A 15,412-nucleotide genomic window follows, 5' to 3' on the forward strand; every position below is an offset into this window, starting at 1 on the left:
CCCGGAGTGAAAAAAAAATGTGAACCGACGCAAGTCAGGAGGGCAATAGGAACGATCTTACTAACGCTGGAAGATGAGGGTAAGCCGTGCATAAATGAGCATGCGAGTGCAAAGTTTGGAGATGTGGAAAACGCTACAGTGCCAACGAGTATGAATGTCTGGGTGTAGTGTAGGCCTCCAGGAGGTTTCCGGGCGCACTTAGTGGGACAGCATTTCATCTTGAGGACAGACAATCAGTGTCTTAAATGGTTGACTACTATGCAGAGGCATATATCGAAGTTAATGCGGTGGGCCATGGTCCTGCAAGATCATGACTTTACCATCGAACATAATGAGGGTAAACAAAACGAATTGGCTGATGACCCGTCACGTAATCCAGATGTCATGGTAGATGCCTGAGATGACATGGAAAGAACTTCCACCCACTAGCAGCACACCAACCTGAACACACACCCCCTCAACCAAGATCTGGTGTTATGCACACTCAATGACCAAAACTCAAGAAGCCAAACTTGAAGATTTTGCGCGTTCATGCGTGTGACCCAACTAATAGATGAGCACACACAAGACCTTCTGTGACACTGCAGAATGTGAGAGCTATCATGTAATTGTTGGGCTGTTACAAGCGCACCTCACGGGTACCCAACAATGTGCTACTGTTTAGTTATTTACTAAATTTTTCAACATGTTCACAGAGCATGTAGGAAGACTGAACATTAATTACAAATGCAGCACAAATAATAAACTTACATGTAACTGGCTACTCGTCAAGCATCCGAACTGAAGTTTTAGCATAGAAAGGCATACAATGTGTCTCACAAATTCAAGGAGGCTCAGGTAAAGAGACATTTTCTGTTGTGGAAACAATAACAGGTAATGGTCATGTACTCCTCCCTTGCATTATTTACAAAAGTAAATATTTGTATCAAACCTGACGCTTAAATAGCCACGAAGGGCTATATTTAATAATATGGCACTCACATCTGAAGATTTTACTAAAACAGATGAAAGAAACTGAAGACAATACTAAAGAGAATAAAGCTAAGACAACCAAAAGAGTAAAGGCAAAAGAAGGTCCCAAACAAGATACGTTACAGATAAAAACGAAAAACAAAACAAACGGAAAGGGAAAATGTTCAAATGCTCATTGAAGAAAAAACAGAAAACTTTGTGCCTGAATAAAAATAAAACCAGAAGAAGACCTACAAGGAGTGTGTCCGAGTCATCTACAGAAGACAATGATAGTTCTATCATATCGGATAGTTATGACTTCATCCTTAGCGACCTAAGCCTTGATGAGGATGACAACCATCCATGAGCAAAGTTAAGCAACCTTCATCAAAACTACCAGAATCCAACACACTGTCAGAGCTTACAACATGTGAGAGCTTACAACATGTGATTTTGTTGCAGCAATCTATGAAGAAGAGTGGTTTTTAGCTTCAATGTTCGGTGACTCTCCCGTGGTATGTGGTGATACGGTCATAGTTATTATCACCTTTGTTTTGCACAAATAAAAGGCTAGAACAAATTAAATTGGCCTGAGAAGTATGATAAAAATCTTGCCTTAGAAGATGACATTTTGTGTGTAGTCAATCCATCAATTACGGTCAGATCTAGACATATCAATCTTATTGAAGCGGAATACAGTAAAGTGAAGACATTATTGTGTAACAAATGTCAACAACTTGGATGTTTATTTTAGAGCTCATATAGGTAGGTTAAACACTTGGCCTACCATTGTATTTATAAGTTATTCCATTCTTAATTCTGAATTCTTAAGAAATAAATTTAGTTCGTTCAGGTCCAAAAACATTAATTTGTCACATTTTAAACATTTATAACAAAAATTCTGTAAAAATAAAAATAATAAATGGGTTTGCTTTTTTAAATCCAATTCTACTAGATAGTAACTTATAGGAATGTCAATTATTTACATTATGTTGATGAGGTGGCTTGTATGAAACAAAAATGGTCATAATTGGCAAATTTATTTTAATGACTTTTTTTAAGCCTTAAATTTTTTTAAAATGAAAGTATGTTTTCTATAAAGGATTTAATAGTTGTTTAACCACCAATTTACCCACATTTTTTACATGAATCTCCATAGGGTGACATCATCCATCATGCCTTCCTCAGTCACTAAGGTCGCTGATGCACCATCGATCCCTTTAGTCCGTGTGCACTGGGTGTGAGCTAGTGCGAGAGAGAGAGAGAGAGAGAGAGAGAGAGAGAGAGTGTGTGTGTGTGTGTGTGTGGTGTGTGTGTGTGCAGACAAGTGACTACACTGGTCAGCAACAAAATCCTCCATCAAAAAATTGTCATAAATATGAAGATTTTGATGCTCTGAATCTGTTCCTTATGGCCAATTTTTTCTATCACGTCTAAATTTTTCGATATTTTTTTCTTTCCAAAATATCATCAATTTCGTTTTTTTTTTTTAACTCGTTTTATGTGTTAACATTATAAACAATGTATATACATATGAAATAGGTTTTTGCTAATTATAAGAGAAAGAATAAAAGTGCCAAAAGTGATTTCTATGGTAGTACATATGCGCCTGCGCAGTATACACTGTGACTTTACAACAGTTAGTTGAAAACTTGTCTTTTAATTGTTTACGTTCTATATCAAATACTTTAGCGAGTTTTGCACAAAATTCATGTTATACATATATTTTAAGTATTTTATTTGTAGCTTATCCATTTTTTTATGAACAGAGATAATAAATATAAAATAGAAATTAAAAATTTTTTTTTTTAAATAAATTCCATTCAATTTTAGTTTATAAAATGTCGCGCACTTGTAAGAATTCTACCGACTGTTTTTGTTACATTTGTGGTGAGTTTACTCTAAAACCACAGCGAAATGCGATAACAGATCTTGTTAAAAAAGCTTATCAGCTTTATTTTGGATTCTCTATCGATGAGAGGGATAAAAGTTGGTTCCCAAAAATTTGCTGTAACAGTTGTTCAAGAACGTTGAGAGGTTGGCTTGAAGGAAGTCACAAATCTATGCCGTTTACGATGCCAATGCTTTGGAGTGAAACTCAGAATCATGAAAATGACTGTTATTTCTGCATGACATCAACACGAGGATTCTTGAAAAAAAAATAAAAACAAGATTGTCTATCCAAACATAGCATCTGCAAAGAGACCACTTCCTTGTGGTGAAGGCAGTTCACCTTCAGTACCTCCAAAAAATAGCGAGAAGATGGAAAATAAAAATACTTCTGGTCTACAGCCTCAATCGAGTTTTATTTCTACCTGTAGATCTTCATCATCATACGCTTTATCTGGATCTTCAAGCCCATCAAAAGAACCTTATTTTCTTAAACAACATGATTTAAATGATCTCGTTAGAGACTTCGGGCTATCAAAATCTAAGGCTCAATTACTCGGATCAAGATTGAAACAGCGGAATTTGTTGGATAAAAGTACAAGAGTCTCATATTTTTGCACAAGACAAGAAGATTTTACGAGTTACTTTTCCAAAGAAAATGATTTAATATATTGTAATGATGCTGCAGGGCTTCTTGAAGAACTGAGTTTCCCAGAAAATTCTGACGAATGGAGACTTTTTATTGATGCGTCGAATATTAGTTTGAAAGCCGTTTTACTTCACAATGGAAATAAATACCCATCAGTGCCTCTAGCACATGCAACAAACATGAAAGAAAATTATGCAAATCTGGAGGTATTACTTGAAAAAATAAAATATTCTCAATACCTTTGGAATATTTGTGCTGACTTAAAAGTTGTCGCTATACTTACTGGATTGCAAGGAGGATACACCAAGTTTGGCTGTTTTTTATGTGAGTGGGACAGTCGCGCAAGAGACAAACATTACAAAGTGAAAACTTGGCCGCAAAGAAAAAGCTTGAAACTTTGACTTAAAAATGTATCTCAAGAATCTCTAGTCCTAAGTGACAAAATTTTTTTGCCACCACTTCATATAAAGTTGGGGCTCATGAAAAACTTAGTGAAAGCTATGAACAAGGATGGTGCAGGCTTTCAATATCTCAAAACAAAATTTCCTCGAATCAGTGACGCGAAATTGAAAGAAGGGATTTTTGTAGGTCCGCAAATACGAGAGCTTATGAAGGATGAAGTTTTCAATTCGAAGTTGAGCAAAGCTGAAAAAAAAGCTTGGGTGGCTTTTGTAAAAGTGTGTCATAATTTTCTAGGTACGGTTATAGAAAAGCTGACAACTTCCGACAAATCATTCGAGAGCTTCTTTCTGCTTATCAAGCTTTAGGATGCAATACGTCACTCAAAATTCATTTTTTGAACTCGCATTTAGGTTTCTTTCCGGAAAATATCAGATGAGCATGGTGAAAGGTTTCATCAGGATATTATGCATATTGAAAGATGCTACAATGGAAAATGGTCAGCAACAATGCTTGCTGATTTTTGTCAGTCGATTCGCCGAGAAACTTCGATGGAAACGATGAAAAGAAAAAAAAAACTACAAAATAACTTGAATTATATTACCATAATGGGATAAATATACTGATATTTCTATAGCTAGTAACTGGAAAATTAGCATTTTTCGTTGTAAAACTTAGACCATAGTCTTTTTTCACATTTTTGTAATTGTTGTTACTAAAATAATATAGTTTTTTAATTAAATGGACATTATATTTAAAATCTAAGTGCTGTATTTTTTTGCATGTTAAATTCCGTGGTAAGAGCACCAAATATGATGTAATCATGCATTAAAACAAAGAGACCAGTGCTATCGTCTGCGGCGCGGTGACGGCAGTGGAGGGACGGGAGGGCCCGTGTGTGCAAGTGCGAGAGTGAATGGTTAGAGCAGCTCTGACTACTGCTGCACCCCCGCAGAGCAGCCCAGGGCGCTGAGGCCAGAGGAGCAGCTACGGGCAGCTGACCGCCTGCAGGACGAGCGGAGAGCCGCTGGATCGCGAGCAGCTACAGGGTGAGAGCAGCCTTCCCCTTCCCCTCGCCCCTACCCCCGAGATCGAGCCAAGCCTCGACCCGCATCGACGATCGCCGGGGGATCAAGGGTTAACAGACATACCTCCACAATACAAAAGTGAGGTGAATGTGAGGAAACTTTTATTTTAATTTTAATTGGGCAAAATTTTTTTTTTTATTTATACAACCATTACAGTGGGATACATTAATGAACTCCCCTGCAGTAGCCATTTTTATAATGGGAAAAATGTTGAGAGTATGAGCATGATTTATAAAAACTGAATTTTTTCCCGATTCACCCCATCCTAACCTATATATCCCCCCCCCCCCCCCCCCAACTTCCTGACATGTTTTTAATTGATCTCTAAAATGGAATTGTGATAATTAATTTACAGTTTTTATTCATGGTTAAGTATGGGTTAATATTCTTACAGAGATGCTTTTACTTAAAGTAAAAATAAATTTCTGAAAATACATTATCGAACACTAGAGACGTTCCTATATTAAACTTGAAAACAGCATTTCTATATTCCTACTGGTTTATGAGAAATCATCGTTAATAGGTTTCATTACAATACCTTTGCGTTGGGATGGCCCCTGCCATTTTTTTTTCTTTTTTTGCTTTCCCATATAGGTCAGAGTGTGCATATAATTAAGAAAAATTCAGTTTATTTGTGACAATGATTGATTACATTAGGTTAGCAACTTAAAAAAAACACTTTGAAATCATATGGATGGTTTTTTAGTTCACGATAGCCATATCTTAAACTATTAAATCATAAGCAATTATGAAAAATATTTTACAGCATTTTTAATGTATCTAGATCCATCCCAACCAACCGTCCACAATGTTTTAAAGTATTTTTAATGTAGGCCTAGTTAATCTAACGTAACTGACCAATCTCACAATTAAACTCAAGTTCTCCCAATCATATATACACACAAACCCACACACAAAAGATAAAATGGCGCAGCCACATCAATCGATGTGGGAATAAAATGAAACACAAATGTACTTACACAAATGTACAGGTACTTTAGTGTTCAAAATGCTATCCTGAGAGGAAATGACACATGTCTCGAATTCAATTTAAATTTTTTGCTCTCATTAGAATCGTTTGCAACCACATGATTCAAAATACTACTTTAAATGCAGATGTCAGAAAAAAGATTCTGTAATAAAATTAGTTAATTAAGATTTCTTGGTAATTATTGGATGTCGCGGCTCTTTAGAACGGAAAAAATAAATCTAAAAACAGATTTCCACACACTACACACGTCCCTAAATTTACTCGCAAGGGATGGTTTCATAATTTCTACTACTTTATAAAAGAATTCAAATTATATTGTTACGAACGTGAGCAAGGCCACGTCACGCGCAGGTGCAGAGCTAGCTTGGCTGCATCACATACCGCCGTAACATGAGATGTGCAGTGCCACCTGGGTCGCAGCTTCCCCTCCCTCCAGCCCTCCGCACTCCCCGCGTGGCGCCCTGCCTTTGACACGTAACTGACACCGGACAGCTGGGAGTTACGAAAGCCGCCGACACGTGTTTGAGAGATTTCTGCCATCCGGTCGGCACGGAATGACGCGACTGGCCCCAGCCGCACTCGGGAGTTCTGGAAGTTTTCTGGGCCTATATATGCGCCCGGGACGCCGGCCTTGGGGAGAGAAAGTAGGGAGAGTTCAGGCGGGAGTTTTCCCGCGGCGGGGTTCCCAGCGAAAGGCGTCGAGTGGATCCTCGGCGAAGGCAAGTGCGTCGGAGGTGGCGGAGGTTGACGACAGAGTCCCGCGGCGGAGTGCTGCGGCGAGAGTTGCGCCACATTTGCGGCCCAGCGAGGTGTGGATTGTAAAAACGAGTGGCTAGGGAAGCAACATTATTTTTAAGTGCAATTGATTATTTGCCATTTTATAAGATTAATTGTAAGTGACATAAGTAGTGGCAATAAATAAAACTGTTTAGTGATAAAATCTTTAATTGGGCTATCCTTTACAAACCCCGCGGTAAATCTTAACATTTTGGTGTCAGAAGTGGGATAGCCCTTAATTTAAAGAATTTAGGATTAGTTTATAGAAACATTTAAATTTAATTAGATTTTCGAGATTGCAAAAAGTGTTATGAACTGTAGTTAGTTTTTAGTGTAGTAGTTTCGAGATTAGTGTTAGTGTTTAGTAGGGGTTTTGGTTAGCTCGTAGAGGAAATTACATTGTTGTCATAAGACATTAGTGTTAGGCTTGTAGTATATGTGGACAAGAAAGATGGCTTCCGACGAGCAAAAGTATTTAATGGCATTCCTGTCTCAAATGGGAGAAGAAATTAAGAGTAACCAGGAGAAAATGGAAAATAGGCTGGACGAGATGAAGAATAGCCAGGAAGAAATGAAGAATAAAATTGATAACAGCCAGGAAGAAATGAAGAATAAAATTGATAACTGCCAAGAGGAGATGAAGAATGCTATGAAGACAGAGATAGAGGACATCAAGAAAAACCAAGAAGAGAATTCTAATTAAATTGTTGCTGCACAAGAAAAAATGAAAAAGAAGATCTATGAAACCAGCAATCAGATGGAAGGCAAAGTACAGTACTTGGAGCAACATGTAGCAGAACATGAAGAACTAGTAGCGCAACAGCTGGCCCAACTCGAGCACACCGCAGAACAGCGAATGGCGCAGCAGTTAGTTCAAATCAAGCAGGCCACTCAACAGCGAGTATCAGCGGTAACCGAAGAGTGGCGTCGGATGCTCAAGGAAGCTAAATCTGCTACGAAACGGAGTAGTTATTCTGGAGATGTGAAGGTGGAAGGCGCAAATGGTCTTCCAAAATTCAAGCCACCCACCTTTGATGGCCAATCGTCGTGGGCTGTCTACAGGCACAGTTTGAGGCAGCTGCTGAAGTGAATGGTTGGGATGATGAAGAAAAGGCTACGGCACTCGTCTTGGTCCTGTGAGGATCTCCACTAGAGCTGCTGCAGAGCATACCAGTTACGGACCAGAAAGAATATGGGGTATTAGTAGAGACCCTTGAGCTGAGGTATGGCGACCGACACATGGGCGAGGTGTACAGAACAGCCTTGAAGACACGTCAACAGAGATCGTCGGAAACCCTCCAAGAGTTTGAAGCCGACATTGAGCGACTCGTGTACCTCGCCTACCCAGAGGCACCAACAGAGTTCCATCAGCTGCTAGCCACCAGTGCTTTTATAGATGGACTCAGAGATGCGGAGGTTCAACAAACTCTTTGTTTGGCCCGCCACAAAAACATTTTCGATGCTCTTGTTCACGCCCTGGAAATCGAAGGTGACTGCATTCCCTCAAGAAACATGAGTATCAGAGCGAGACGGGCCGTGATAGAACCTGACCACCAAGCGAATAGCCGCTCAGATACTAACAAAGAGATTATACTTGGAACACTGAGGAAGCTGTTGAATGGATTGAAGTTTCGGAAAACAAGAGGAAGACGGCGGTGTTTCGTCTGCAAAGAACTAGGACACATCCAGCGCGAGTGTCCAAATCGTGGTAGGAAGCCCAAGGGAGAAGTACAACACTGTGAAACAACGATCGAACAGGAGAAGAGTCTACCGGTCCGACGGAGAAGAGGTTGTCCGCGATGTAACGCGTGTCAAGAAAGAGGGCACGTCCAACATGACTGCCCGAATCATGTGAAGAAACTGAAGGAGGAAGGACATCGATGTGACAGCAGGATTAAGGAGGGTGGTAACTCACTGGTTAAAGGAACGGGAAGTCGCCTACAGTGTTCTGCTTCTGCGTGCCGACAAGGGTATTCTCAAGGGAGGTGTCCGGAATGGGAACGTGTTCAGCGGGGTTGCCTGGTGGAAAGGGAGGCGCCACAACAACAGGTGCGGAAGAGCGAGACCCATAGTCACCGCAAAGCTGGCCTACAGACCCGAAGAGTCGGAGGATGGCCGCGATGTCACATCTGTCAGGAAGTGGTCCATATTCAGTACATCTGCCCGCTGCGTAGGATGGCTTCGCCGCATGAATCACAATAGCGCAGTGTTACCTGTCCGGGACTAACAGATTTAAGGAGGGGGCAATGTTACAAACCTGAGCAAGGCCGGGACACATGCAGATGCAGAGCTGGCTGGCGACTGCCGCAACATGATATGCGCCGCACGCGCCTGGAAGATTACAAGGATTGTCGCTTCCCCCCCTCCTTCCCTCCACTCCCCGCGTAGCGCCCTGCCTTTGCCACGTAACTGACACCCAACAGCTGCGGAGTTACGCGAGTTGCCGTCATGTGTTTCGAGAGATTTCTGCCGTTGTGTCGGCGCGGAATGACGCGACTGGCCCCGGCCGCGCACGTGAGTTCTGGAAATTGTGGCCGATATATAAAACAAGGACGGCAGCGCAGAGGAGAGAGTTCGGAGTCAGAGTTCAGTCGGAAGTTCTCCCGCGGCGGAGTCCGGGGCAATAGTGCCGCGGGTGCGGCAGAGTGGCGAAGTCTCTGGACAAAGGTTCCAGGGCGAAGAATTCAGTTACGGGCGCAGTGGAGTCCCAAGCGAAGTTCCGAGCGAGGCATCGAGTGGGATCTCGGAGAAGGGGAAGTGCGACGACGGAGGACCACGAGGGGTGCTGTGGCGAGAGTTGCGCCAAAGGTGCGGCCTAGCGAGGTGTGCGGTGTGTAAAAACGAGTGACTGAGGAAGCAACATTTTTAAGTACAATTGATTAATGGAATTTTTAGAATATTTGCTAGTAATGTAAATAGTGGCAATAAATAAAACTGTGTGTGTGATAAAAAATCTTTAATTGGGCTATCCCTTTACGAACCCTGTAAATCGCAACACTATATTAACCTTGAAAACAGCATTTCTATATTCCTACTGGTTTATGATAAATCATCGTTAATAGGTTTCATTACAATACCTTTGCGTTGGGATGGCCCCTGCCATTTTTTTTTTGCTTTCCCATATAGGTCACGGAGTGTGCATATAATTAAGAAAAATTCAGTTTATTATCTGAATATTGCCATATGGTAAAAAGTATGCTATAAGCTATAGCCTACATAATTCATGAAAAATAAAAAAAAATAAAAATTATTGATGTTTTTTACCACTTTTGGTCACTCTGTATTCAGTTATGGCCAGTCAAATTAATCTTAAAATTGAGGTAACAAATTCAGATTTATTAAATAAAAACACACCAAAATAAATAATATACCTATCAAATTAGATTCAAAAGGTATGTTGGGGGCCTTCTAACTGAAATAGGCTATAAGTATTTAAGGCCTAAATGACACAAAATATATAATTATAAAAAAGTGTATCAAGTTCAATATACTAATTTAACACAGGACAAAAAGGCCTAGGGCCATTCCATGCTAATGTCAACCAGAAACTGAAAAAAATAAAATTATAAAACAGAACTGATTTAGTGATTAATGAATAACAGAATCATGTATGTTATGGTATTCCTAAAATTAAAAAATAGTTTCACATTATTACTACTCTATTTTTAGAGATGGAAAGTTGGCTGAAATACACATTTGAAAGCATCGTGGAATTACTGTATTGGTAACACTGATTTTGCTTCCTTCCTTTGTTTATTTGTGTGTTATCTGGTAATGTTTGAAAAACAAGATGATATTACATCTGCCCAAAAAAACTGGATGTGTCAGGTAAGTTGAAACTATATTTTATTTCCTTAGTGATAATTTTAGTAGCTCTCCTGTCACACCCGTTACAGTAAATAATCAAAAGTTTATGTGTAAACAAAATGAAGCATCATTATTTCTTGTTACTTTGTGAAAGTGAGGTTAGGTATTTGTGGAATAAAGATGTGACATCACATTTTCCTAAATATTAATACATTCACTGAAATAAAATTTTGTATTCTTGTCACACCCGTTACCTTTTTCGAAAATGTTCAACCGAGGTCATTACTTTTGCTGTAAAATTACAACTTTATCTTTGTTTTAAGTATCAATCATATGGAACAATAAAATAAAAGAAAAAGGTATTTTTGGGCATGTAATTTTAAAAATTGAACTATGTTATGCTTTAATTTCCAGAAAAATGGCCCTATCTAACCGTATGCAGAAATGCAGGAAAAAACTGAATGAGGACCCGGCTCAGTATGCTGCACATCTTGCTAAGGAAAGGAATCGTGATCAGAAGAGGAGGGAATAAAGAAAACATAAACTTAAAACAAACAAAAGGGACCTTACAATCAAACGTAGAAAAGATGCTCTTAGACAACAGGCTTGCAGAAAGAGGAAAGCAGAATAAAAAAACTAAACTTGCCCTCTCTTTATCTTATTCAACAGAATTAGGGTCCTATTTTTGTAGGCAATCTTTGGGAAAAGCTGTGTCCAAGGTTAAGGCAGCCCTGCCAAGTAGTCCTAGAAAGAAAATTGCTGTTATAAAGAAATTGTATAGTTCAGAAATTAGTAGAGATACTGTCCTGTCGAAAAACAAAGTTAAGAGGTTAGACACAGTAGATCATGAAACGGAAAGCATAGTGAAAGATTTTTATTGCAAAGACACTATAAGTAGGCCAACTTCTGGTCGTAAGGATTCAAAGTCTGTAAAAAATCAGGTGACAGGTAAACGGCAGCTTGTACAAAAGCAGTACATGGTAATGTCAGTCCTAGAAGCTTTTTATTTATTTAAAGCAGAGTATCCTAACATAGTAAATGTGCAAAAGTCAAAATTTTACGAACTGCGTCCGCAACATGTTTTGCTGTGTTCTGAAACTCCACACAATGTGTGTGTTTGTATATATCATGCAAATTTTACTTTTCTTGTACAAACTATATCAAATTCAGTGGTTGGGTTCCCTTGTACATCCAAAGAAGTCTTGAGAGCAATTTGTTGTGAACACAAAAAGTGAAAAATGTATGACTTGTCAATGTGCAGAATGTAAAAATGTGTACGATTTGATACCAGATAACCCGGAAACACAATCTGTTGTATGGTTACAATAGTCCGTAATTGATGGTAGGCCAAAATTAACAAAAGATTCTGGGATGATAATGAATGCAGCTGAAGTATTGCAAGGAAAACTTAAACATTTCAAGACTCTGTTTTGTAAAAGTTATTCAGGAGGAGCACTTCCAAAACATGAAAAAAAAAAAAAAAACACATCAAGTAAAGATTGCACTTTGCAAATAGATTTCGCTGAAAATTTTTCAATCATCCAACAAGATGAAATTCAATCAGCCCACTGGTCCCACCAGCAAGTGACCATATTTACAGGTTGTGCCTGGTTTGCTGGTACCACGACATCTTATGCAGTAATAAGTGATAGCTTGAGTCATGATAAGTATGCAGTTCATGCTTTTGTGAAAGAAATCTTGAATGATATTAGATCCATCAATCCAGGTGTTAACAAGGTAAATATTTTTAGTGATGGGGCTGCAGCCCAATTTAAAAATAAATACACACTGGCTAACCTCTGCTTTGCGGAAGAAGACTTCTCCATGGACTGTGACTGGAATTTCCTTGCCACGAGCCATGGTAAGGGTGCAGTTGATGGTGTCGGCGGATGCATCAAACATAAGCTGTGGATGGATATGAAAGCGAGACAGGTGATCATACAGTCAGCTCAAGATTGCTGTAGTCATTTGAAGATACACATGAAAGGTGTAAAAATATTTTTTGTATCGGAAGATGAAGTTGAATCTACCAAGAGTGTTCTTGACGATAGGTGGTGCAGCATAGTACCAATTCCTCAGCTCCAGTCTCGCCATGCTTTCAAAGTTTCCAAAGCACAGCAACATTGTCTTCTAGTTGGACTAACAGCAAGTTCAGAACTACACAAAGTATGCCTCTTTAAAGAAGTGAATTTCAACTACTGATTTCTGATGTCTATTCAGACTCGGGTGAGGATGAATTTGAGAATGAGATCCAGGAAACATTGTCTGCTGCCAACAATTTGAAGAATGGTGCATTTGTTCTAGTTGAGTTATGTGCTTAGGGCAAAAATACTTCAAAGACGTACAAATATGTTGGCATCTGCCAGAGTGAAATTGAACACAAAGAAATTAAAGTAACTTTCTTGAAGTCTGCCAGGAAAAATTATTCAAAAATGTTTAAAGTTATTGATGATGTAGCATATCTGCCACTGGAACAGGTTAAGGGTGTATTACCAACACCATCCATTGTCAATGCTGGTAACCGTATTTACTATAAATTTGATAAGAATGTAGACAGTGGCATAGCGTGGGTGGGGCGGAGGGGGCGGCCCGCCCCGGGCGGCAGCCTGCGGGGGCGGGTCGCCGGTGAAGCGGGTTGAGATCTGATCTATGATTCATTCATTACATGTGTCAGACACACTATAATGTTTCATTTTTATCTACAATTTTGCGCACCAACTATTTTTTAATATTTATTTAAAAGAAAAACTGCGAAATCACTGACAGAGCTCTTTATAACGTTTGTTTGTTTACATAGGAACGGCAACATCGCATCACGCCGCGCAGCCCGGCGCGCGAGCCGAGTTGAGCGGCACTCCTTATTATGTTAATTACTCATACAAAATCTTTTGTTTCACGCGTCGGCCCGTGTCGATTCCTCTCTTTCGCACTCATTGAATTTAGTACTACGCATTGTACTGTAAAGTTTGACCTTAACCCAAGGCAAACCAAACAACTTCCGCAAACCGGGACACAGTAAAACTCATATATTGCCCCGTACCGCGAGCGCAGGTAAACCCAAAAAAATATTAAAACCCAAACTAATAGCAGGCTTAAAAAATACTAATAAGGTTGCGAACAGTGAGAGGAGGCAGCAAGTTAAAAAGACGCAAAATTTATATGACATTTAATAAATAAATAAATAAATATATATATCATAAAATCGTTTCATCACAAATCGGTGCATCCATCATAAAATACATACCCTATTACTACTTATAAAAAATAGCTATATAATAATACTAAAAAAATACTTTAACAATTACCCCGAAAAATTATAATTTGATCATATACTTCGGAGCTCCGAAAATTAAATATAATTACCAAAAAGGCATTAAAAATATATAAGAACATAACTCCGCTATACTATCAAACTTGACTATATTGTCGATTGAACAAGAATTGGCTGTCAATATTGATTTTGACAAAGTTATTTCTGACTTCGCTGCTCATAAGGCCCGTAGAATCCGCTTGTAAAACCGCTCATCCTATTTTAACTTCAATAAAAGGCAACTCATTGCATGTGAAATTTAATTTTAATTAAGCACCTATAGAATGGGGGCGGCAAAATGGGTTTCCCGCCCCAGGCGCCGAGATGGCACGCTACGCCACTGAATGTAGAAGTATGTGAGAAAGCTTAAACTGTGATTTGACTTTAAATTTTTGTTTTTTCTTTGGATTAAAACAAATAATTTTTTCTTATAAGTAATTAAATAATGTACATTGTACAAATATTGGCCTTAATACATTATTGTAATTTCTTCAAATTATTTATATAATGCAGTAAGTAAATAAAGACAATGTTGGATTTATATTTAACAAAATACATTATATTTAATAAGTAAATTCAAAATGAAATTTGTACGTGTCACACCCGTTACAAATCCCTGTTACACCCGTTACAAATGTAAAAAATCACTTAATTTAAAATATCTATTTAACAGTTCCAAGACTTGGTTGGTGTGTGAAACAATGTGTCATATTAATGATTAAAAAAAAAAAAATTGATATTAAATTTCAACACATTCACAGAATACTAACTTTGTCTGTGTGTATGCGTACAATTGATGTTTGTGCATGTCACAGCCCGTTATGCAGCTTCAGTTATGATTCATTACATTACCTTAAAATATTTTTGGCAATATTAATGTTAAGGATGTAAGAAAAATATTCAGCTTTCAACCAGATGTCAATTAAATTATAAATATTTATTATTAATACTTTTACACTGTTTTGAAAAGTATTATTTGAAGTTCAAATGTCACACCCGTTACCATGGAATGACCCCCCCCCCCCCTAGCTTAGTTTGAAATGATAACACTATCCTAGTGTATTTCAACAGTTTTCACAGTGCCAGGAAACACATTTACCAACATCTGACCTTCTTTGAGTAATGGATCAGGTAATTTACTGATAATGTTCAAAATATTGATTTTTGAAATGTCGTGCTCTATGATCACAAATTCAGTTTTTTTTTAGTATATACATCTTAAACATTGAATATCATATTCACAGTCAGAAATTAGTTTTGAAATCACACTTACATACTTGTACTCTGTCACACGGAGAGATTTTTTCCCTGCAAAACTAAATTTTGCCAAAACAAAATCTCCCACTTTAAGATTTTTCACACCACTCAACTCTACATCCACAGGATCATATGAATCACCTAACTCAACATCATTTAGACTGCCCCCACTTTCAACCCATGCTTCATCTGAGCTGCTTGAACTGGATTTAGATGTACTAGGCTTCTGTGCTTTAATTTTTGTTCACAAGCTACTTTCAGTATCTTGCTCTCTCCTTTCTGTTTCCTATTTA

The 15,412-nt window shown here is 38.5% G+C and overlaps 1 protein-coding gene across 6 annotated transcripts in view; it reads right to left on the bottom strand.

Moving 5' to 3' along the window:
* The window catches only part of LOC134531562 (metaxin-1), a 298,930-nt gene that overhangs the window by 273,031 nt on the left and 10,487 nt on the right, over positions 1-15,412 (bottom strand). The window contains exon 1 of one of the 6 annotated variants that reach the window (XM_063367260.1): positions 12,350-12,427. The exons of the other annotated variants lie outside the window; for them this stretch is intronic. Within the exon in view, the coding sequence (XP_063223330.1) occupies positions 12,350-12,412 (63 nt within the window). The 5' untranslated portion in view covers positions 12,413-12,427. Of the gene's footprint in view, positions 1-12,349; positions 12,428-15,412 lie in introns of those variants that run through there. 6 annotated transcript variants of the gene reach the window in all.

The sequence above is a fragment of the Bacillus rossius genome, chromosome 5, assembly GCF_032445375.1.
Source record: "Bacillus rossius redtenbacheri isolate Brsri chromosome 5, Brsri_v3, whole genome shotgun sequence".
Lineage (NCBI taxonomy): Eukaryota > Metazoa > Arthropoda > Insecta > Phasmatodea > Bacillidae > Bacillus > Bacillus rossius.